Raw genomic sequence first — 22,413 nt, 5'->3', positions numbered from 1 at the left:
TTATTGGACCAAGGGTAACCCAAAACATTTGTACCCCAAGTTCTTGCTACAACTATTAGAGTGAAGAATGTAGATGTTAGAATATGTGAGACTGGTCCCAACATGAGTTTCGCTAAGGAGATAGGTCCACTGAGAGGTTGTCTTGAGAAATAGATGAGGCTATGTTGCGATGCTCAAGAGCAGGTGGCATCAAGAACATGTGTATTTAATGCCCACCTTGTCATTAAAACAATGATTTGCAGAAGGCCATTGTGTGTCATCACCACCTAAGATAAGGAGATAACACGTTTAGAGCACTTGATTGCACTTGAGTCTCATTACAAAATTGAGGCCACTTGACGGTTAGTCATGGCTTTTGATTTTCCCTCAACTTTTTAATATTGATCTTGGCATTCTTCATGTTTATAAATAGAGAGACTGAAGTTAATTTCTTCTTTTCAACTTCATGTGTCTTCAAACGCTATCAATTTTCATCCTCTCTTTGCGATTTCAGTCAATGTTGTTGAAAATTTTCCTTAGTTCACATTCTATGTTCTTCATTGCCTTATTCTTTGTCCTTTAGAACCTACAAGATTATTGTTGCAACTTTTTAGGCTTCAACTTTGCATCCTTCATTACTTTGTTCTTCGCTCTTTGGAATCTGCAAGGATATTTAAGGTACCTATTTTTAACCTTTTTATTTCCATTAGCTTTCAAACTTAAGGCTACTTAGGAAACCCAGATAATCCCTTTATCGACTTAGGTAGTGTTATGAACCAATCATACAATCGAATAAGACTAGCCTAATTCAAAGGACCAATTCATATATTTGTCCGCTCAAGATTGACGTACATTTAGACCACCACAAAGAATATGTCCACTAGAGTAAGGCATAACACCCATCTCAATTGTTGGAATTAATATGTTGGACTTTTGTATTTCGCATTGCATTAATCGGGGGTAGTTCTAACCACTGTCTGTATAGAAGCATGGTTTTCTGCCACACTAAGGTGATATTCATTTTATACTTGCAAGTTGTATCTCTCTAACCTCATTGAATTATGAATTGGAGTGTTAATCTTGTAGGTACACCCTCTATCTACCCATTGAAGACTCTCACCTGCATATCAGACAGACTCCATGATAGACTCCCTCAACACATCATAGATTTTCTATTCCAAATTGGAATATTTGTGCCTTGTATGAGCATCATTTCTTGATTCTCTTGAAATTACACGTCAAAATCCTCTAATCTCCTTCATTGAGCCACTACAATGATTCTTGTAAACTGATTCGATAACTACAAATTTCCATAATGGTAGCTTCAAAAGCAACTCGTTCAGTCGTTCATCTTAACGTTGTTCCTATACTCGACATTGTTGTGTCGGTCATATGATTTGAACAGCCACTATCATATTTTGGATTTGAGTTGTCAAGCATATATGCATTACAATTTAAATTATTTGACCTTTAGTACACAATTCTTTTTTGGTCCTGTTTTAGGCCGGCCAAAGGCCCAAATAGCTAAGGCTCAATTCTCCACAAATCCATTCCACTTTACCCAAATTAGTTCACATGCAAAAGCAAGATACATTCTCTGATCTTCATTTTTTACTACACTCATCTTGAATCTTAAACTGACTCGGGTGTTAGAGTGCTAACCATGGAGGTCAACCCTGCATCGGCGGGAGAGAGATCAACAGTGCCATTTCAAGATCATCAGTTCTCCAACTACATCCATTCTTGGTTTCTAAACGGAACAAACCGTTTAGTGTTCTAGTAGATTTAAGTTGGCTCAAGTCATTATATTTAAATTTGTTTGACCACTTTAAATCTTTTAGTTTTACCGATTGTATATTGGAGATTGTCTTCAATTCTTGGAGGTGGCTCAATTCGTTTTACAAACGGGTAGACTCTTGTAATTTTTATCATTGAAATATCCTTCCGCTCTCGTGTTTTGAGGCTTAGGAGCTTTCCTTGTGTATTCGAGGCGGAGTAACCCTTTTACTCCCCATCAATCTATTGCTTATTAAAAAAAAAACTTAAAAACAATAATTGCATTTATAAAAATTTTAGAATTGATTTTAGGTTTATAAAAAAAGAAACAGATTTATTATATGATGATTTGTTATTATCTAGAAAAGATTCAAATTTTCTCTTTCTTTAATGAATTTATTAAGTGAATTTTAAATCATCATTTTTATTTTTCAAAACATCACATTGATCGGACTTGGTAGATTCAACTAAGACTTCGTGAGAAGAGGAAAAGTTTTAAATTAAAATATTTTGTCTCTTTGTAAGACTTTATAATTTTTCAAATAAAATTTTATTTTGAAATTCAAGGGAAGAAATTGTGATTTTAGAGGTAGAGCCAAGATGTTTTAATTTACTTGTTTTTTTATTAAATTTCTTAAAAATGTGAAATAAATCATATTAAGAAAAATGTGAAGTTACCTTCTTCATGATCTATCGTGAGACATAAGTTAGATTCTTCATCATCTAAAGATTTCATGTTATTGTCATCTCAAGGGATGTAAATTTTCTTTGCTTCTTTTTAAGATTTCTTGAATTTTCTTTGATTTTGGTTTCTTCTTTGTTTTTGAGGGCAATTTGATCATGTGTCATTTCTTTCCACTTTTAGAGCATGTAGGAATGAATGAGGATCTTCCTTCGTTCCTTTGCTAATCATCTTGTTGTTTTTAAAATTTTGAAGTTTATTTTTCGTACCTTAGAAATTTCTTAAATTTTCTAGACATGAAGTTCATGTCTTTATCATTGTTCACTTGACCGTCTTCATCTTCTAACTCCATGTTTTTGACATTTGTAATTTTCAGAGTAAAATTTTTCTTCTTCTTGTCACCTTCATCATCCCCATTCACCTAACCGCTTTAACTCCGTCTCGTGTTCTTGTAAATTATTAAATAATGTAGTTAAATCCATTGAAGACAAGTCTTTAGATCCTTAAATCACAATGATTTTAGGTTACCAATTACGGTTTAAAGATCTAAAAACTTTTACAATCAAATTCTCATTTTGAAATATTTTTCCAAAATTATCATGTAATTCACACAATGAATGAATCGTTTTACATATCATAAATATTTTCTTTAGGTTTCACTAATACAATTTTTTATATGTTATCTATTTTTTTCTGCATTTTTTTACTTTTCGATCACAATCTTTGCACACATAATCTGCCAACAACAAATTAGATAAAACAGAATAAGAAAGTTTCACGATCTTCATGATATCTTTATGAGAGACAACTAATTTTACAACAACTAACAAAAAAGCACAAAATTCCTTTTTAGAAGAAATTTTTATCTTTATTTAAACCAAGATATTATTCTACGTCCCATTATTATTGAGTGCTAGAAAATCAATATGCAAATTATACTTTGTTTTTGCTTAATGCTTATGTTCCATTTTACATTTATTTTAAAAATACAAACAAAAATTAAAAGAGATTGTATTTGACATAAGAATTTAGAGGTTGGATTTGACATAAGAATTTAGAGGTTGAAACATGATTTGTCATTGCATGTAAATGTACATATGAGTCGCCTAAATGTAATTAGATACAATAATACAAAAGAATGAATGAAATCACACCAGCCTATAGACACAGACACAGCAACATTATAGAATCAGAGTCATCTCATCATAATTCTGAATTCATCAAAACTAAGCACACCATCCCCATCCAAATCAAACCTTCCAATCATCAATTTGCATTCATCAATGGTCTTAGAAGAATCTCCCAATTTTTTCAACATTCTCTTCAAACTCTTTGGTGTTATGAACCCACACCCTTCATTATCATACATTTCAAATGCTTCTTTCAAATCCTTCAGTTTTTCATCCTCACTCACTGATTCCATAAGCATTATCAAATCCTCCAAAGTCAATAAACCATCACCGTCAGAATCCAATGACTCAATTGCAATTTCTGCTTCATTCAATAGAAAATCTCCACTAATCTTCGTCATTCTACTCCTTAACTCTGTCAGCGAAATCTTTCCGTCGCCATCTTCATCAAAGTAAGTAAGAACACGCTCAAATTCCATCACGTCCCTCCTCATGTTAATTATATATTCTTCGCAACAAAGAAACCCTAAAACTGGAATAAGTTAATGCAATTTGAACTATACAAAGTGAAACAGAATTATAATAAACTAATATACTCTAATAGATTAACGAAAATACAGGAACGAATATGGTTATGAAGATGATAAAATATTTGTGTTGCCAATATTAGAATTGATGGTATGTTATGGTATTTATAGTATGTAAATTATGAAGGCGTGTTAAGTAAATTTATGAAAGATTGATTGATTGTGCAAGCAAGTTGTGGGAGTGTTCGAAGAGAGAAGCGGCATAAACGTCACGGCTGTGCTAATTTGATGGCGAGAGAAAATGCGTTTTCAAACGGTCAAAGGGGTCATAACTCAGTTATTTTATTATTTAATTTATTTTTTTATGTTGGGGGAGTAGTGAACAGCAAATGGCAGGGCCGCCCAATGAGTATCCAAACGCGTCGGTGCCACCGCAGTAACACGGTGGATACACTTGCATACCTTATCAGCATAATTGTTTATTTAACCGTATTGAAATGGTGTATTTAAATGGTCTATTATTTTATATATATATATATATATATATATATATATATATATATATATATATATATATATATATATATATATATATATATATATATATATATATATATATAAAATTGAGTGCAAAAGTAATTTTATATGGACTAAAAGTTAATATTTTTTTATAGGGATTAAAAGCTATTTTGAGTAATTTTATAGGGACTAAAAACATATTTAACCCAACATTTAAAAATAGAGAATATCTCATTACACACCTTGGATCTCTTAGGCACCTTGAAATTCCAATTATGCCCCTTGTTTCCGTAGATGCATATCCAGAAGTATTTTTTTCAAAAAATTTGGTTTTTTCTGTAGGTGTATCCACGGAAGCATTTTAAACTAGTGTAAGTTGGCAAAACCTGCAAATAAATTCACTTCAGGGATTGTTCCGTAGGTACATCTACGAAATGACTTAGCGCCAGAATATTTCGTAGATGTATATCTGGAAGCATCTAATATAGTTTGAACCAGCATGATCATCCCCATTGTCACATTTCTTCTCCAACACTCAATCTCACCTCCGTAAAAAACTTACTTCATCAATATCATTTTCCATTCCAAATCTCCGACTTTTTGGTGCAACAAATCAAAGGGAGCAAGAGAAGACTCAATTTCAAGTAATTAGTCATCTTTATCCATTGCATTGTCCACATTATGCATCAATTTTCTGCACAAAAAAAAGGTATGTTGCTTCCGTAGGTACATCTATGGAACGTGTTGAAGATGAACACGTTTCGGAGGTGCATCTAAGGGAAGTGTCTGTGTTGTTTTTTTACAGCAGTCTTGTAATTTTGTGGCATTTTTGTTATTGGTTACGAATGGGTATGATGCACCCCGATAATATCTCAAGACAATTAGTTCCTTCAGTCGATGTTTCACCGAAGGTTGAAGGGGTAGTCGTAAAGGCGGTTGATGTCGGTGGTGAATTTAATAACAAGCAAGAGTTTGATGATCGAAAAAGCATGCTCACATGGATTTGTAGGAATGCAACTAACCTTGGTTTTGGTGCGGTAATAGGAAGATTGAATAATGGTACGGCAAGAAGAAACGCTTTCGTAACAATGTTGTGCGAAAGAAGCGGGAAATACCATCCTTCTCTAAGTAAATTTAAAATAGACAACACGAGTACTAGAAAATGCGAGTGTCCATTTAAAATATGTGGTTATATGGTGGTTAGCAAGAAGTAGAGATTTAATGTTATTTGTGGTTTGCATAACCATGACATGTGCGGAAAATTACAAGGACATCCTAGTGTATGCCGGCTCAAACAGGAAGAGAAGACATGTATTAATGACATATCCTTGAATCATGTCCAACCGAAAAATATACTTGCCACATTGAAACGGAAGGAACCCGACAATGTATCAAATATAAGATAATTGTGTAACATCTGGTAGCGCAATAATAAGGCAATTAGGAGAGATAGAAGTGAGGTGTAACAACTGTTGAAGAAGTTGGATGATAACAAATATGTGTCGCGGTATAGAACTTGCGACGGTTGGGTTACAGTCCGAGATATTTTTTGGACTTATCCGGATTCAATAAAGTTGTTCAACACTTTCTCGACAGTGCTCCTTCTTGATTCTACCTACAAGACCAACAAGTATCGACTTCCATTATTTGAGGTGGTAGATGTTACATCCACCGAGAAGACATACGCCGTTGGTTTTGCTTTTTTGGAGTGTGAAAAAGAAGATAATTTTAAGTTGGCATTAAAGGTGTGTCGGTCACTTTTGAAGGAACAAGTTGAGATGTCCAAGGCGATTGTTACGGACCGCGATAGCGCCTTGATGAATACGGAGGAAAAGGTGTTTCCTTCTTGTAATGCATTACTTTATCGATATCACATAACATGTAATGTGAGAAGTAAGGTTAAATCCGCGGTGGGGACGAAACAAGTAGAGACGGAAGGTGGAAAATTGGTGAAGCCCAGTGTGATTGTTGAACAAATAATGGATGCATGGACTCGTATTTCAAATTCTTCGACAAAAGAATTATACCCCGATTTTGTCTTTCAATTTTGGAAAGTATGTGAAAAGTATCCGGATTTATAGAAATATGCTGAAAGCACTATTCTTGATAAGGTGAAGGAGAATTTTGTGTATGCGTGGACTGATAATGTCCGATATATTGGGAATGCAACTACCAATAGAGTTGAATCGGCACATGTTAGTTTGAAAAATTGGTTGGCTAATAGCAAGGATGACTCGTGTCAAGATTGGGACACCGTAAATCTCATGATAAAAAACCAACTTCGCACCGGCCAAAGGTCTAATAGCTTGAGGCCCATTATCCAACCTACTCCGTCAGATCCAAGCTATAAATACCTTCGATAAGGTTGTTCATGTACAATATCTAATCTCCAATTTTCCTACCATTATCTTCAATCCTAAGTTGACCTGGGCGTTTGAGTGTTTACCATGCAAGTACCTCCTAGATACACCGTATCAGAGATAGCCAACACCGATTAACGGCATCACATCAAGACTGATACTGCAAATTTAAGAAGTGTCGTGATCGCAACCTTCAATCCACAGTGTCGTAGTATCGTAGTGTCTTGGAAGCTCCGCTCTGTCGCAGTTTCCAAAATTATCACCATTTCTAGTTCCGCATAAAAACAAGGACGTGGTCTGTGAGAATCAACTTCTGATTCCTACGATTTCCATGTTCAAATCTCATATCAGAGCTCCAGAGAAGTCGAAATCTCATATCTACATCGTTTGGATCCACTGAACTCCAATCTGGCACCGAACAAGCGGTTGTGTCGACTCCAAGCCACCACGGAACAATGCCAACTAGAGCCTTCGGTCGAAGTCCAATCTGGGGACATCTTCGTCAACTTAGGGCTTCAACCTCAGATGCGTAGGAAAGGCGATCGATGAACAACTTCGAATCCAAATTTAGATTTGGAAATCTGGGGTCGGTCGAGTTTCATGTCTTCATCAGCCGTGCGTTTTGGAAGCACCTTCGTCTGAGTCTCGTCAAATTTGAGGCATAGTTCAGCTTGGACTAGGGCAAGGTAAGGAGGAATCACCTCCGAGAGACAGCAGATCCAATAATGTCCCAAATGGACAATGGCAGGCATCTCATCATCATAAAAGTCTCACGTTAGTTATCTCATCATCGTAACAGCATGAGCCAGGTCCCGAACAATCAACAAGGCTCCGGAATCCCGAAAAGATAAAGGAGTTGCGAGATGATAGGCACCTCCGAACGTGAGGTAACTCAGGAAATAAAATTATCTATTAAGCACCATTCATCCACCATATCCTCCTTCCAACACCCCAGATTCATTACGAAGGAAAGGCACGACACAAAACCGGGAACCAAAAATTAGAGTCCAAGCAAACCGATCCATCTGAATCCCGAGGAGAGGGCCTGGACACGTGCAACGGAGTCCTGATATATCTTAAGCCAAGGGCTTGGTCCTCTATATTTTTCGACCATCAAGCAATCAGGACCGCACACCCGAGTCGAGGGCTCGTTATATACTTGCGGTCGACCACGAGATTTAATTAATATATTCGTAAATATATACACACATTGGTATTATAAATTTTCTTTGCCAGTTTTTGAGATTTCTTAAACTTTCTTCGATTTTGATTTCTTCTTTGATTTTGAGAGAAGTTTGGTCTTATGTCATTTCTTTCCACATTTAAAGCGTGTAGGAATGTCATTCTTGTGTTGTTCATCTTCTTGTTTTTGAAATTTACTTTTCGTACTTTTCATTTTAATTTTTTTTTTTAAATTTAAAACAAAAATTAAAAAAGATTTTATTTGACATATGAATTTAGAAGTTGCATTTGACATAAGAATTTAGTGGTTGAAACATGATTTCTCATTGCATGTAAATGTACATATCAGTCGCCTAAATGTAATTAGGTACAAAAGAATGAATGAAATACAAACAAAAGAATGAAACCAACCACACCAGCCTATAGACACAGACGCAACATCATTATAGAATCAGAGTCACTCCATCATAATTCTGAATTCATCAAAACTAAGCACGCCATCTCCATCCAAATCAAATCTTCCAATCATCAACTTACATTCATCAATGGACTTTGAATCTCCCAATTTTTTCAACATCTTTTTCAAACTCTTTGGTGTTATGAACCCACATCCTTCATTATCATACATTTCAAAGGCTTCCTTCAAATCCTTCAATTTCTCATCCTCACCACCAGATTCCATCAGCGTAATCAAATCCTCCAAACTCAATAAACCATCACCGTCAGAATCCAATGTCTCAATTGCAATTTCTGCTTCTTCCAATTCAAATTCTCCACTAATCCTTGACATTCTACTCCTTAACTCTGTCAGCGAAATCTTCCCGTCACCGTCTTCATCAAAGTAGCTAAGAACACGCTCAAATTCCATGCTACTCCTCATATTAGTTGTATATTCTTCACAGTCAAAAAAATTCTAGAATTTGAATAACTTAATGTAATTCAATTACACAGCAATAATATACTTAATAGATTAACGAAAATAACAAGTATGGTCCTATCTAAGAATATGATTCTACACACGAGAATATTTGTGTTGGCGAAACTGGATGAAAGAATGTTTTGTCTAATATGGAGTATTTATAGTAAATGATTTATAAAGACGTGTTAAATAAGTTTATGGAAGACTAGTTATGATTGGGCTGGTGCAAGCAAGTTGCTGCGAGTGTTCCAGGAACATGGTTGATGGTGAAAGAAAGTACTACATATTGAAGGAAGAGAGAGAAAATGCATTACACGAGCCAGGACTTTCTCACATTCTCTAGAATAATGGTCAAATAAATCATGACTCAGTTATTTTTATTTTAAAATTTTTTAAATTTTTCTATAGTTGGCGGAGTAAATAACGGCAGATGTGGCCAATGCGTATGCAAACGTGTCTGTGCCACCGCAGTCACGCGGTGGATACACCTTGTCAACATTTATTATCCGAATAAAAAAAAGGTATCGTGCATTATAATGGTCTATTTTTTTTAGTTTTTATATTTACTGATATATCCGCAAAAAATCTATTTAATTATTTTATTTTAAAAAGAATGTTATGACCAATGGTTTGTATTATCTAATATATTTACACTAACAAAAGGTTATTCAAATTCATTTCATTTCTAAGTTCTTTCACTACTCCCTTCCTACCTACCATTGCTCTTTCCTTAACACATTCACGGAGTAAAAAATCCAATTGCATGGGAGAAGAAAGTTCAAGTTATGAAATTTCATATACGACTTCAACTCTTCAACTCTATTCTTTCTCAAATCAAAGCCTGCCCTTTTATTCTTCACGTGTTACACATGCCATGTTTGAAACCTTCGATATTTCATGTTTCATCTACTACTATTGCATGTGTTCTTTGATGTTTCATTTTGATACCTCGTATTAAACTAAAATTCTATTAAGCAGTAAAAGAAAACTAATAAGATGCGTCAAAATACTTTGTTTGATTTCTACTTAGTTGTCAAACAAACAAACAAACCTTTAATGTTGTCATCAATTTTTTATCAGTTTGTGTGTTTTTGGTATACCTTTAATGTGGTCATCAATTTTTTTTATCAATTTATGTGTTTGGTTCTACGAAAAAAAATTGATTTTGAGAAAATTGATTTTGTAGAATTGATTTTAGTTAAAATAAATTTAATATAAAGTGATTTGTATCATGATATATTCACAACAAAAGTGATTTGTATGAAAAATGTTCTTTGAATATTTTTATCAAAATTGTGTTTGGATGTGTAAATGATCAAAAGGCAGAAAAAAGATGATGAAAATTATTGATGTATTTAAAGGCAAAAAAGAAAAACGTGTGGAAAGGGAGAATTAATTTTTACAATTGATTTCAAGAAGTTAGAAATTGCAGCTTCATCAATAATCAATTATGAAAGAAAAAATATTGTGGCGGTAGACTGTTTGAAAATATCCAACATGTTGGAATTGATTTTAAAGAACCAGAATTGATTTTGAGAGTTTCTACTAGGTAACCAAACATAGACTATGTGTGGTTGAATGAGTTTGGCTAGCACGTGTCTGTTTGACTAACTTGATTGTTTAAATGTCAATAATGTTATAGAAAAAGTGTTTACGAGGGTGTTCGCATTAACAAACCATCTCTTTCATCATCAATGTTGAAAATAATCTTCATTGAAGAAATGTCGTTGTTTATGCACAAACACATTGAGCGGATTGTAAAAATGTTAAGGAGGATGCTAATTGTAGTTATCAGACCGTATCCGACTTGCTCGATAGAAGAGGGAATAATCACTTTCTTGTCCGTCAACAACTTTTGAAAGAGTTTACGGCACATAGGGAATTTTACACATTGCTATATGGGGAAAAGGAACATTTTGAAGCAATTCACGATGCTCTTACTCCTTGTGTTATCGGTCCTACACCAATTTCAAAACGGGTGTGCTTCTCTGAAATGGGTCATCATATAGCAAGTGCATATAACAGAGTGTGTATCGATCTGACAAGATATGGTTTCTCAGAGACATTTTTTCTACTTCATAGTGGTTCACCTAAAAATTCTTCCAGACGCATCATGTGTATTGAGTGGCTTTCAAAATTGCTATATTTTATTGAGGTTTATTTGAAACGGGGGTGTCTGATACCAAGTACATCATTGGAGTGGACAACACATGTGGGAACAAAATTTGTTCATACTCCTTGAGTTTTGATGATAAGAAAGTACTTAAAAAATAATTGGGTATACTATCATTTGTTTAAGTGTGCAGGATCATTAAGCTCTTAATTAACTTGGCTCTAACCTAGTTAACCATCTTATGAAAAGAAGCAGTTGTGACTCAGACTCTAATGAAATAGAATATGGTCAACGCTTGGAACCTCAGCATCTGATGACCTGGACACATAGTATTCCGCCTCTGGCCGTATTCTGTGATAAAGCAGCTCCATCTTGTCAACTGCCAAATTATAGAGAAAGACAACTATGGGTTCTAGCAGAAGGCTCAAGGTTGTTAGATACGACTTCTTCAGTCTACTCCAGCATACATATGGTTGCCTTACTTGAGAAATAAACAATGGACAAAGAGTTTATTCAGAAGTTGGAAATCCTTACCGCATAAACTCTCAACGTCTCTCTTTAAAATTGCTTCTTCAACAAAGACACTTGTATAATTTATCCTCCAACGGCTCTTTTTTTACCTCTATATAAGGAACGGGGGATCCAAAGGAAGATACACCATTAAACAACGATATATTACAACAAAGAACTAGAACTGAATAAATCTTCAAGCTTTTGTACATAGTTGTTGTATTACACATAGACTTGAGATTTCTTACACTTGTATGTCTTAGAAATCTCAAGTAACAAGGTCTTTGTTTGTGTTGTTCTCTTTGTACCTCTGATTGTATATCAAGTACATCTTGTTGTAAATCCTAAATGTTTTGTTTAGAAAATGTAAAGTCTCGGACAGAGTATTTGAGCAAGAATGTCATGAACTGGTGTGTTTAAGTAAGGAAGTCTCAAGCTAAGTTGCTTGAGCAAGGAAGTCCTGAACTGGTGTGTTTAGGAAAGCAAGTCTCATTCAGGTGTGATTGAGCAAGGAAGTCTTGGACTGGTGAGTATAAGCCGACTGTAATCAGATTTTGATTATATTGAAAAACACATGTGAGACAATGGAACTGGAGTAGTCTTGGTTGGACATGAACCAGGATAATTTATGTGTGTCCATTTACTTATTGCTTATGTGTAACGCCCCAAATTTAATTAATTAGTTAATTAAATTATTCAAGGATTTAATTATTGGATTTAGAAGAAGCTTGAGAATGTATCAGAGTAGTTGGATTTTTCAGTGTGTGTCATACCCCAAAATTTTCCCATCATATTTTAAGATATTTTGATCCATCTGACTCTCAAGTGCTCAAGACTGCTCAAGAATTGGGCACACTTACCTGTCTCCAAAGCAAAAAGCCGCCAACTAGGGTTTTGTCTCTCTCCAAGTAAAATCAGTTTATGATGCCTCAAGTGGACTTCATGGCCTCTCATATGCTTCAAAGGATCCTCATACCAAGTTTCAATCCTCAGTTCACAAGTTTGCTCAGTCAAATGTTCAATTAGTCAACAGTCAACTAGTTTGACCTAAAAGTCAATTGTGGTCAACATACAGTCAAAACTCCTGATTTCTGATCAATATCTTAAAGTTATATTCATCATTTGATCAAGGGTTGATCATGATTCATCAATAAAATCTTCAAATTCATCAAAAGTCAAAGTTTCTAAATTAGGGTTTTGAACTAAAAGTCAACTGAACTTTGACTGATCATAACTTTCACATGGTTCATCAGAAATTGTCCAACCAAAGCTTATTCTCAAGTAAATTCAATTCTCTACAACTTTGATGTTGGGTCCAAGTCCAAGAAAGGCTACATCTGAGAGATATGAGCCAAAACTTTACCAAATACACAATTCAACCCCCCCCCCCTCATTCTTGTGTATTTTTTTCACCTTCAACATATTCCACAAAAGAGGTTGAAACTTGGTTGGATCACTTTCTGGAAATGATGGAAAAGTTCGCCAAAATGAGCGAGCTTGAAAGAGAATTAAATAAGGAAAAGTCTGAGGAGGAACCATTAGTAGATTTATCCAATGATGCATCTTTTGATGCATTTTAGATTGTAATTGATATATTTTTTACTGTATTATCGTCAACGATGTAATCTTTATACGATTTAATACATAGGCAGTATATATTTAGCAATTATGGTGTAAATGTCGACTGTTTCTGTTTACAAAATTTATGGTTTACAACTTTTATTTCTGCTCTATTTTTGGTTCAAGGGTGATTACGGATATGCATATCCGAATACACCTCATACCAATTAAAAGAACACAACATGACACTTTACGAATGTGCATATCCGTAAACATCCTTTTTTTGAAAGAAATAGAGAGTGTATCCAGATATGCATCTTCGAAAAGTTCCCTAATGACTGGAAAAGGTTTCTAATGTCTAAAGTGATCCAAGTCTTGTATAAATAAATTGTATCTCATCCCATATTTTTTTTACAAGACACACCATAATCAGAAAATGAGTACATATCTCCGCCTGGCATTTGTGTATTTCAATGGCGAGAAGCCATCACTTCAATTTAGGGTCACTGAGGAGACACATCTCGCTGATCTAATATCCAAATTGAATACTCTCCTGCCATATCCAGAAAATCGTCGAGTTGTCATGCTCGAGTATCCTTCACCCTAGTTTGAAATCAAAGGGAAGATACAGTTCACCAACTTTGAATTGAGGACATGTGAAGATCAGGCCCGGCCCATTCCAGGTGCAGCCAGTGCTGTAGCACTGGGCCTCACAATCCTGGGGGCCCCAATATAAAATTTAATTAGTATTGTTTTTTTTTTTTTGACAAATAAAAACATTAAAAGTCTTCCTACATCTTTCTCTCTCTGGCTTATAGTTCCATCAGAATTGTAATAATTGATGATACTGGTAATAGAAGTAATTTTACTTCAATTTAATGTAATTGGTAATAATTTACTGTAATATAATAATTCATGAATTTGTTTTAAAAAATACTAGTAAGAAAAAAATTTAGTTAGATATTTTAAACAATACTTTAAATTTTTTAATATTAATATATAATTTTATTTTTTTACGTATTTTTTAACTATTAAAATTATAAATATTTTTAAAATTTTAGGCCCATTTTTAAAATTAAAACAGGGCCTCCGGATTGATTGGGTCGGCCCTGGTGAAGATTTAGAGGTTATGTGGAGTACTTCTCGTCGTTATTCAACAAAGGGTCTTATTGAAGTGGATGAAAAGATTGCAAGATTCGTCGAAGATATTATCAATATGTCGCAACGTCTTGAACTACCCGTTCATAATGATATGTAATGTTAAATTAATACACGTTCGAAAATGCAACTCCCAACTAAAATTAAGCATAATAGAAGTGTCTCACTCGTTTGCGTACAATTGTGTGGAAAATTTGTGTGTTCGGAGATACATCTCCAAATTATAAAGATATTTTTTTGAATTTTCATCAAGAGTTTGTGAAAAGGTACAAAGATCGAGAAAAGAAATTCCCCTTTAAAAAACTATTCTGAGGCAAAGTGGTTGGGTTGAGTGGAGAGTTTAAATCAATTTTTCTGGTAATAAAGAAAAGGATATAAATATTATCATCAAGAACACCAATTTGAAAATCTACCAAAATTCTAAAACTCAAAAGAAAAATATGAGGTTGAATGATCAATGTACATCAAACAAGATCAAATCGATACGCCAAAGAATATGAGGTTGAATGATCATTATTCTATAGAAATCAAACATTCTGTTGTTTGAATAATGAAAACTTAAGATGTTGATATCAAAAGCATATGAAAACAACAAGGTCAAATCGATACGAAAAAAATGAAAATTTTACAATGTGAAACCCTTATTTTCATTGGTTGACCTAAAGTTTATTTGAAGATAAAGCATCTCTTGCTCTAACTTTAAAATCAATTAAACATATGCACAAATTTACTATCTTCTATACTTATGTAACAAATATCACATGTAGGACTAGTAGATTTAAATTATCACTTATATAGTTATAATTTTAATACGGTTTAGCTTATATTTTTTTGCAGGAAAGTTTGACAACTCAAAAAGCAGATCCTACACGTGAAAACAATTCTATGAAGACACTATTTTGAATACACAATGCATCATTTGGAAAAATTAGAATTACATTTAATTTAAGATTACGATAGTTTATTTGTCAACTACTTAATTTCTTCAATGATAATTGTGATTAAACTTTAATTATATATGTCAACAACTTTTTTTGGATTATTTCCCTAATTTCCTAAGCAACCAAACAAAACAAAGTATGTTAAATGAACCCCCTCAAAAAGAAAATAGTAAAAACAAAGTAACTTGAATTTGACGTTATCACCAACGAAGCATACTCCGGATCTTGACATAATACAAACTTCTTCCTTATAGATCACACAAAAATTACAAAAACTTATAGAATTTCACATGAAAAACCAATCACAAATCACAAAAAGAGGTAACTAAATACTCATTTCTTGTTTTCTTCGCATGTTTTTCATCATTATTTTTTATCTTGATGTTCATAAATTTTGATAAAATCTAGGATCATGGAAGATGAAACTAGAAGAGATGATAAACAAAAGAGACCAAAATCCAACAATGAAAAAGAAGATGTGATAAACCAATTGCCAGAGGGAATCCCTATAAACATTTTATCAAAACTACTGATCCATGAAGCTGCTAGAACAAGCATCCTCTCAAGAAAATGGAAAAATCTATGGACTTATTTTTCCGGAACGTTAGAATTCCACGGTTCGCCGATCATGAAAGACATGAAGAAAGATATGAAGAAGATTACTGGAAGAAGTTTACAAATGGCAATGGAAATCATGTATGATGCTGAGAGACAAACATATATAAATTGGATCAATGAGTTGTTAGCTTCGCTTAGAAGTTCGTCTCTACGAGGATTGAAGGTTTGGTTTCCTATGAAAAATGTTTCTGATATTGATAACTGGATTCGGTTTGCAGTTCGTAAAAAAGTTGGAAAGCTTGAACTGTATTTTGGTCGTGCGATTGATTATGTTCTTCCGTTGCAACTATTTAAGGCGGAAAGATTTGATTCTTTGTGTGTTTTGCGTATGAAATCGATTATTGTCACCGAAGAGATGTTAGAGTATTTATTGTGTAATTGTCTGTTGCTTGAAACATTGAGTCTGGTTGATTTAGAAGTTCCGAAAACTATGAAGGTTTCAGTTTCAGGTTTACCATTGAAGTTGAAATGTTTAGAGTTGGTAAGGTGTTTGGAATTGACAAAAGTTGAAATATTTGCTGAGAAATTAGTGTCATTCAAATACTATGGGCCTAATTTGGAGACAGAATTCAAGAGTGTTTCATGCCTTGTGGAAGCATCTTTTGGAGGATCCTTTGTGGAGTTTGTTAGAGAAAGCTTTATGTTACAAATAAAAATGCTTAAACTGGATATTACACAAAACTCACATGAAGTGGTAAATTTCCTACATACCCTTCTTTTCTTGAGTGTTCGTGTTGGTCAACACTGACATTAGTGATTAGTGATTACATTTAATTCATTACTGATGTCGCATGTCAACGTCGTGATATTTTTTTACTTCCTAATTTTCAGATTTATTGGTTAAGTCAACTTCCCATGTTGAATAATCTCAAGGATCTGGAGTTGGTGGCTTGTGGTGATGATGGCATAATACTTAGTGCTTGTGAAATTTTATTGAAAGCATCACCTTCGCTATGTAGGTTCACAATCAAGGTGAATATCCTTGTGCGTCTAGCTTTTTTTCTGTCAAAAATATTCAGGAATTACAAACACATTGATAAATTAGATACTGATGCTTTGTGCATCAAGCATTATCTGCAAAACTCTAGCACCACACTTTATGCATCAAGCATTATTTATGCACAAAAGTTAGGATAATCGTGAATTAGAAACTGATTTTTTTTTTTTTTTGCATGTTGCAGACGCTAAATACCAAACCTACTTTTAGCACAGAACACAAATTTCCAAAGGAGTGTCAATATAGTATTAAGGAGTTGGAATTGGTTGGATTTTGTGGTGGAGCATGTGAAGTTGAATTAGTCATGCACATTCTTGAGAATGCAGTTGAACTCAAGAAAATAACTATTGATACAAGGTTGCCAACTAAACCAAAATTGAGGCCTCTGGGAGAGGAGCACTTCAAAACTTGGAACTGCAAAGAAAACAGAATGCATGCTTGGCAACTGAAGGACAGAATACCACCTTCAATTGAATTTGTTTGTCTATGACAATATAGGATTACCTCTTGTAGAATTGTAAATTTCATCCAGAGACTTATGAGATTAAGAACATTATAATATGCTAAACAATATTGGTTGAATGTTACAAACATTAGAATATTCGTTAACATTTGCGACCAATTTATTAGAGTGGAGGTGATCCACTAACAATTGAAACTACTCTCTGTTACAATCCAATTCCTAAATAACCAAAACTGAAATAACAGATAAAAGACAATTATTTCATCTAACAAAACAAAGCATGCGGTCTTATTGCAAACAAATACATGTTCTGAAATGAAACCAACACTTAAACTAAATGCCTTGCTGAAGCATTGCACGGACTCTTATTGGAAGACCGTAAAGCCGGATAAAACCAGCAGCATCAGCTTGATCATATATATCACTACCCTCGAATGATGAGATATCTTGCCTATAAAGGCTGAAGGGACTCTTCCTACCTGTTACAGTAACAGACCCTTTGTACAATTTCAAAGTCACGGAACCTGTTGTGGTCTCTGTAATCTTCTGCATAAAGGCGTCCATGGACTCGCGGAGTGGATCAAACCATCTTCCAGCATACACCAACTCTGCATATTTAAGGGCTAATGAATCTTTGACCTGTATTGTTTCTCGGTCAAGTGTCAAAAACTCCAGCTCCCTTGCTGCAGCGAAAAGGATAGTTCCGCCAGGAGTTTCATAGACTCCGCGGCTTTTCATGCCTACAAGCCGATTCTCAACCATGTCGATGCGACCAATTCCATGCCTTCCACCTATCTCATTGAGCTCAGTGAGCAAAGATGCTGGTGAAAGCGTCTTCCCATTGAGTGAAACAGGAAGTCCCGACTCTATACCAATTTCCAAATACCTGCAACACATAATGCATGATTTCGAAAAATGTAAGGTTCAACTTCCAAAAATAATTGCAGGGTGCAGCCTTTCTAGAAGGGATAACAGAAACTTGAAACTGCATATATAGTGAATTAGTAAAACTAAAAGAAAGCTTACTCGGGTTGATCTGGAGCATCCTCTGGGTCGACAGATATCATGTACATATCCTTTTGGGGCTCATTAGCTGTGTCTTCCAAAATATCACCCTTTAAGTCACATCGCATGCATTAGAGAAACAGTAACATGTCACTCCCAAAGTATAGTTATGGGAGCTACACTTCATAATGCATAATCCTAGATCAAACTAAAGATAAGCAATGCATACCTCGTGGCTAAGATGCCATAGGTTCCTATCCCTGCTATATATGGATTTCTTTGTCACTGGAACAGGAACATTATGCTTTTTAGCATACTCGATAGCATCTTCTCTCCCTGTAATATCCCACTCCCTCCATGGAGCCACAATGTTTAGCTTGGGGTTCAGCGCAAAGAAAGTGAGCTCAAATCGAACCTAAATGTTTATTAAAAAAAATGTGAGATTAATATAATTTGCAAGACATATTACTGTAGTTATAATAGTTACACATGCCTGATCATTTCCTTTCCCTGTACACCCATGGGCTACAGCATCAGCTCCAACTTCTTTGGCAACATCCACCATGGCCTACCAGTCAGCACGCATCAATCAATAAGCAATGACATACACACAAACATGACACATACAAACATTTGAAGAATGCAATGTCCGACACTGATACATGTCAATCACCAGACACGCCTTTAATATGAAGTGTGGGAGGTGCAAAATATTTGACATTTACAAGCGAAAATGTTTTAACCAATTGAAATGAAATATCAAACTTCAAGCAAAAGTACCTTTGCAATGACAGGACGGGCCATTGAGGTCCCAAGCAAATACTTCCTCTCATAAATGGCACCAGCACGCAGGCAAGGAAATACGTAATCTCTAACAAATTCCTCCTGCAAGTCCTTTACAACTAATTGAGAGGCTCCACTGGCCTTGGCTTTGGCTTCTAAACCGTCCAATTCTTTTATACCCTGTGAAATTAATTTTGTTAACCTGCTAGTTGGATGTTTACAATCTTAAAACACCTCATCCAATAAACAACTTAGACAACAATAATCTTCATTACAAAAAATGAATTCTAAAAGTCACAACGTACTTGGCCAACATCAGCAGTGAAGCAAACAACGTCACAACCATAATTCTCCCTGCAACATCAAGATCGCTAAATAAGATAACATAACAAGAACAAAATTATACAGCAATAGATAACTTAAAAATGGTCTGATCTTCATTTACTCATGCCGCTCAAATTTCAAAACAACATCTCTAAATTACAAGAGTCATGAACTTGTGACAGAAACCTAGTAGAAAAAGAACTAGGAAACATCTATACCTCAACCATGGGACAATGACTGACGTGTCTAAGCCACCACTGTAAGCCAGTACAACCTTGTTCAGTTTTCCACGCAGCCCGCTACCCTTCTTGGCCTCAGAAACTTCCACAGCAGAATCACTGTTCAATACTGCTTTTACAACTGTGCATTACGAAAACTTCAATAGCCTTACAAACATTAAACTTAACTATCAAACAGCATCTAATCAACATAATGAACATGTGAACACACAGTGCCTCAACAGAATTCATTCACTTTCATCGTAAACCATGCATAACCTAAGAAGCCCCAAATTATCCCTCCAGAAAATCAATTGTTTATTACCGATACGACATAAATTTGCTAAGAAAATTATCATTTTCAAAATCCAAGTGAAAACAAACTAGTCAATTCAATTCCAACAGATAAAGACAGCGACAAGATACACACAGCAACTAAATATCTACATGCAAATGACTAATTCATTGATTCACCATTGTTTATAAATCAAACAAATAAAGACAATGGCAACCACATAACAATTTCCAATAGATCTTGATACAAAATAGTCTCACCTTGAAGTCTACCAGCACCAACATTAGCTTTTGGTTTCAACTACACATATTAGAAAATTCCAACATAAGATAAAAACAAAAGAGGGTCTCAAAATATAAAGTAAAAACATATGTTCGTAAATTCCAAGGATTAAAGATTGAATTTTTAAAGATCACCTGTTTAAATGAACATGGGTTTGCCTTCCAAAACCTATTAAACAGAATGTGCTCTGCAAATAAAAACCAAGGAAGCCAAAAGAGAATTAGAAAATCAAATCTTAATGAAAAATCAATAAAGGGTCGTGATAAATTGTTCTTAGGATACAAAAGACGGGGTTTTGAAATAACTAACAGTATTTATGAAAGAGAATGAAAGGGAGAGAAAAGAGAACCTGTTGCATGTAGGGAAGGAGTGGTAGTGGCGCATGGATGGGAAGGAAATGGTTTCAACTGAGCCATTGTTATTGAAGTGAAGAAGTGAACAGGAACAACTCTTGAACTAAATAATGCAGCTGCTTTAGTCGAATATAACAAGGGTTTCAAGAGTTTCAACTTTGACGAAATGACCAAATTGGTCACCAATTTAAGGGTTTTTTTTGTTTATAGATTAAAGGGATTTCAATTAAAAAAACATTTTTAAATTAATAAATTATTCTCTCCGTTCCTTTTTAAGTGTCTTTTTAGAAGAATTTTTTTGTTCCTATTTAAGTGTCGTTTTATAATTTAATGTTATAATTTGTCAATTATACCTTTATTTTCTCAATAACTCCACCTCACATTTTTCAACTAGTTATTGGAAAAAGAGAGTATGAATGAATTTATTTAGAAAGAGAAAAATAAATAAGGGTATGATAGGAAAAGTAACTCTAACAATCCACTATCTTGGTTGAAGAGATTTTTGCTAAAATGACATTTAAAAAGGAACGGAGGGAGTAATAGTTTTTTTAAGAGATTAAAATGTTCGGCAACTTGAGAATTTTTTTTATTATTTGTAAGTACGGGTGGGAATAGGTTGGGTTTAGTTAGCCTTTGTCAAATTTGGATCAAATCTGTAAAAAAATTCAAAACTTAACATGTGGCATACTATAGCCTAAGTCTGGCCTTTTCGAAAACCGGTTTGACCTATTAGTCTATTTTATTTTATTTTTGACGGGAAAAGATTAATTCATTTCATTAATAACAATATTCTGAATACATGTTCGAATTTCAAAGAAATTATGAAAACTAGCAAAAGATGGAGCCACCCGCGCCAGAGCATGAGCCACTTCATTAGCTTGTCTTCTAACGAACTTAACATGAGAGTTCCTAAATAAAAGAGCCATCAAACGATTACACTCGCCAGTAATAGCACCAAAGTCCGAATCATTTGGTTTCGGATTAGTCACACTATCCACAACGTGTTTTGCGTCCAACTCGAAATCCATATTGTCAAAACCCAGCTCATGAACCCACTTTAAGGTTTTAAGAAAACCAAGAGCTTCCCCAATAGCAACATCCGTACAAGGCGAAAACCAATCAGTTCGGGCTACAATAAACTGACCTGCATCATCTCTAACGCAAGCATCGATACCCACTTTGTTATGTGAAAAGGATGCGTCAATATTACACTTGAGTCTGCCCCTCGAAGGTTTTGCCCATCTGATGATAGTGACCGGGGGGTCGATACTTATATTATTTGGGTTAAGCTGCTGAGCCTCCCTCCATCCTGTCAACAACTGAAGGGCGCGCTGACAAATAATGTTCGGAGGATCTTCCACCTGATTCCACACAAGGTTGTTCCTTCCTTTCCAGATACTTCATAAAGTAACTGAGAAAATCGCTTGTTGGTCTTTACTAGATACCTGCAAAAAGGAAAAAATCACAGATGCAAATATCTCCCCATTGCTATAAACCTGCTGCAACATAGACCAAAGACCCACTTGTATCCAACACAATACTTTTAGGACACTGAAGAAAGAGATGATAATTGTTCTCTTCACCGACCCTACAAGCGACACAGTTTGAAGGGCAATCAATTCCTTTATCCAGGAGTCTTCTTCTAGTAGGCACACAATCTCTGCACAAACGCCATAGGAAATTCTTTACTCTTGGGGGGTCCTAATGTTCCACAACAGA

At 34.7% G+C, this 22,413-nt stretch overlaps 3 protein-coding genes across 4 annotated transcripts; 1 reads left to right on the top strand and 2 right to left on the bottom strand.

Annotated features, from left to right (window-relative positions):
- Window positions 1-3,452: 3,452 nt before the first annotated feature.
- Window positions 3,453-9,401, bottom strand: LOC131605651 (putative calcium-binding protein CML23). Its single transcript, XM_058877986.1, has 2 exons — window positions 8,650-9,401; window positions 3,453-4,053 (listed from the first exon to the last, which is right to left on the bottom strand). Exons 1-2 carry the CDS (start codon window positions 9,033-9,035, stop codon window positions 3,633-3,635), a joined length of 807 nt encoding a protein of 268 aa, XP_058733969.1. The 5' UTR covers window positions 9,036-9,401; the 3' UTR covers window positions 3,453-3,632.
- Window positions 9,402-15,524: 6,123 nt separating this feature from the next.
- Window positions 15,525-17,473, top strand: LOC131636898 (F-box/LRR-repeat protein At3g58900-like). Of its 2 annotated transcripts, XM_058907490.1 has the most exons (4): window positions 15,525-15,677; window positions 15,765-16,668; window positions 16,806-16,946; window positions 17,156-17,473. In XM_058907490.1, the coding sequence occupies exons 2-4, from the start codon at window positions 15,769-15,771 to the stop codon at window positions 17,459-17,461; spliced, it is 1,347 nt and encodes a 448-aa protein (XP_058763473.1). In that variant the 5' UTR covers window positions 15,525-15,677; window positions 15,765-15,768; the 3' UTR covers window positions 17,462-17,473. The 2 variants fall into 2 exon arrangements, with proteins under 2 accessions (XP_058763473.1, XP_058763477.1); XM_058907494.1 differs by lacking the exon at window positions 15,525-15,677 and having other exon boundaries at window positions 15,684-16,668.
- A 59-nt stretch (window positions 17,474-17,532) lies between these two features.
- Window positions 17,533-20,848, bottom strand: LOC131636889 (argininosuccinate synthase, chloroplastic-like). The gene is made up of 10 exons (XM_058907483.1): window positions 20,691-20,848; window positions 20,476-20,528; window positions 20,320-20,359; window positions 19,765-19,906; window positions 19,528-19,576; window positions 19,220-19,402; window positions 18,933-19,007; window positions 18,669-18,854; window positions 18,461-18,549; window positions 17,533-18,320 (listed from the first exon to the last, which is right to left on the bottom strand). The coding sequence occupies exons 1-10, from the start codon at window positions 20,755-20,757 to the stop codon at window positions 17,768-17,770; spliced, it is 1,437 nt and encodes a 478-aa protein (XP_058763466.1). The 5' UTR covers window positions 20,758-20,848; the 3' UTR covers window positions 17,533-17,767.
- Between the last annotated feature and the right edge of the window lie 1,565 nt (window positions 20,849-22,413).

Source organism: Vicia villosa, linkage group LG1 (assembly GCF_029867415.1).
Source record: "Vicia villosa cultivar HV-30 ecotype Madison, WI linkage group LG1, Vvil1.0, whole genome shotgun sequence".
In the NCBI taxonomy this organism is placed as follows: Eukaryota; Viridiplantae; Streptophyta; class Magnoliopsida; order Fabales; family Fabaceae; genus Vicia; species Vicia villosa.
This window is presented reverse-complemented; position numbering and strand designations above follow the sequence as displayed.

Excerpts from the sequence above, each read along its gene's own strand:
- LOC131636889 (XM_058907483.1), bottom strand. The coding sequence starts at position 20,757 with ATGGCTCAGTTGAAACCATTTCCTTCCCATCCATGCGCCACTACCACT. Across the intron at positions 20,360-20,475 it reads ACCCATGTTCATTTAAACAG|TTGAAACCAAAAGCTAATGT; the intron begins GTGATCTTTAAA and ends TAATATGTGTAG. Across the intron at positions 19,577-19,764 it reads GTCATTGTCCCATGGTTGAG|GGAGAATTATGGTTGTGACG; the intron begins GTATAGATGTTT and ends TTGATGTTGCAG.
- LOC131636898 (XM_058907490.1), top strand. The coding sequence starts at position 15,769 with ATGGAAGATGAAACTAGAAGAGATGATAAACAAAAGAGACCAAAATCC. Across the intron at positions 16,669-16,805 it reads CACAAAACTCACATGAAGTG|ATTTATTGGTTAAGTCAACT; the intron begins GTAAATTTCCTA and ends CCTAATTTTCAG. Across the intron at positions 16,947-17,155 it reads TATGTAGGTTCACAATCAAG|ACGCTAAATACCAAACCTAC; the intron begins GTGAATATCCTT and ends TGCATGTTGCAG.
- LOC131605651 (XM_058877986.1), bottom strand. The coding sequence starts at position 9,035 with ATGAGGAGTAGCATGGAATTTGAGCGTGTTCTTAGCTACTTTGATGAA. Across the intron at positions 4,054-8,649 it reads GATTTGGATGGAGATGGCGT|GGACGTGATGGAATTTGAGC; the intron begins GCTTAGTTTTGA and ends TAACATGAGGAG.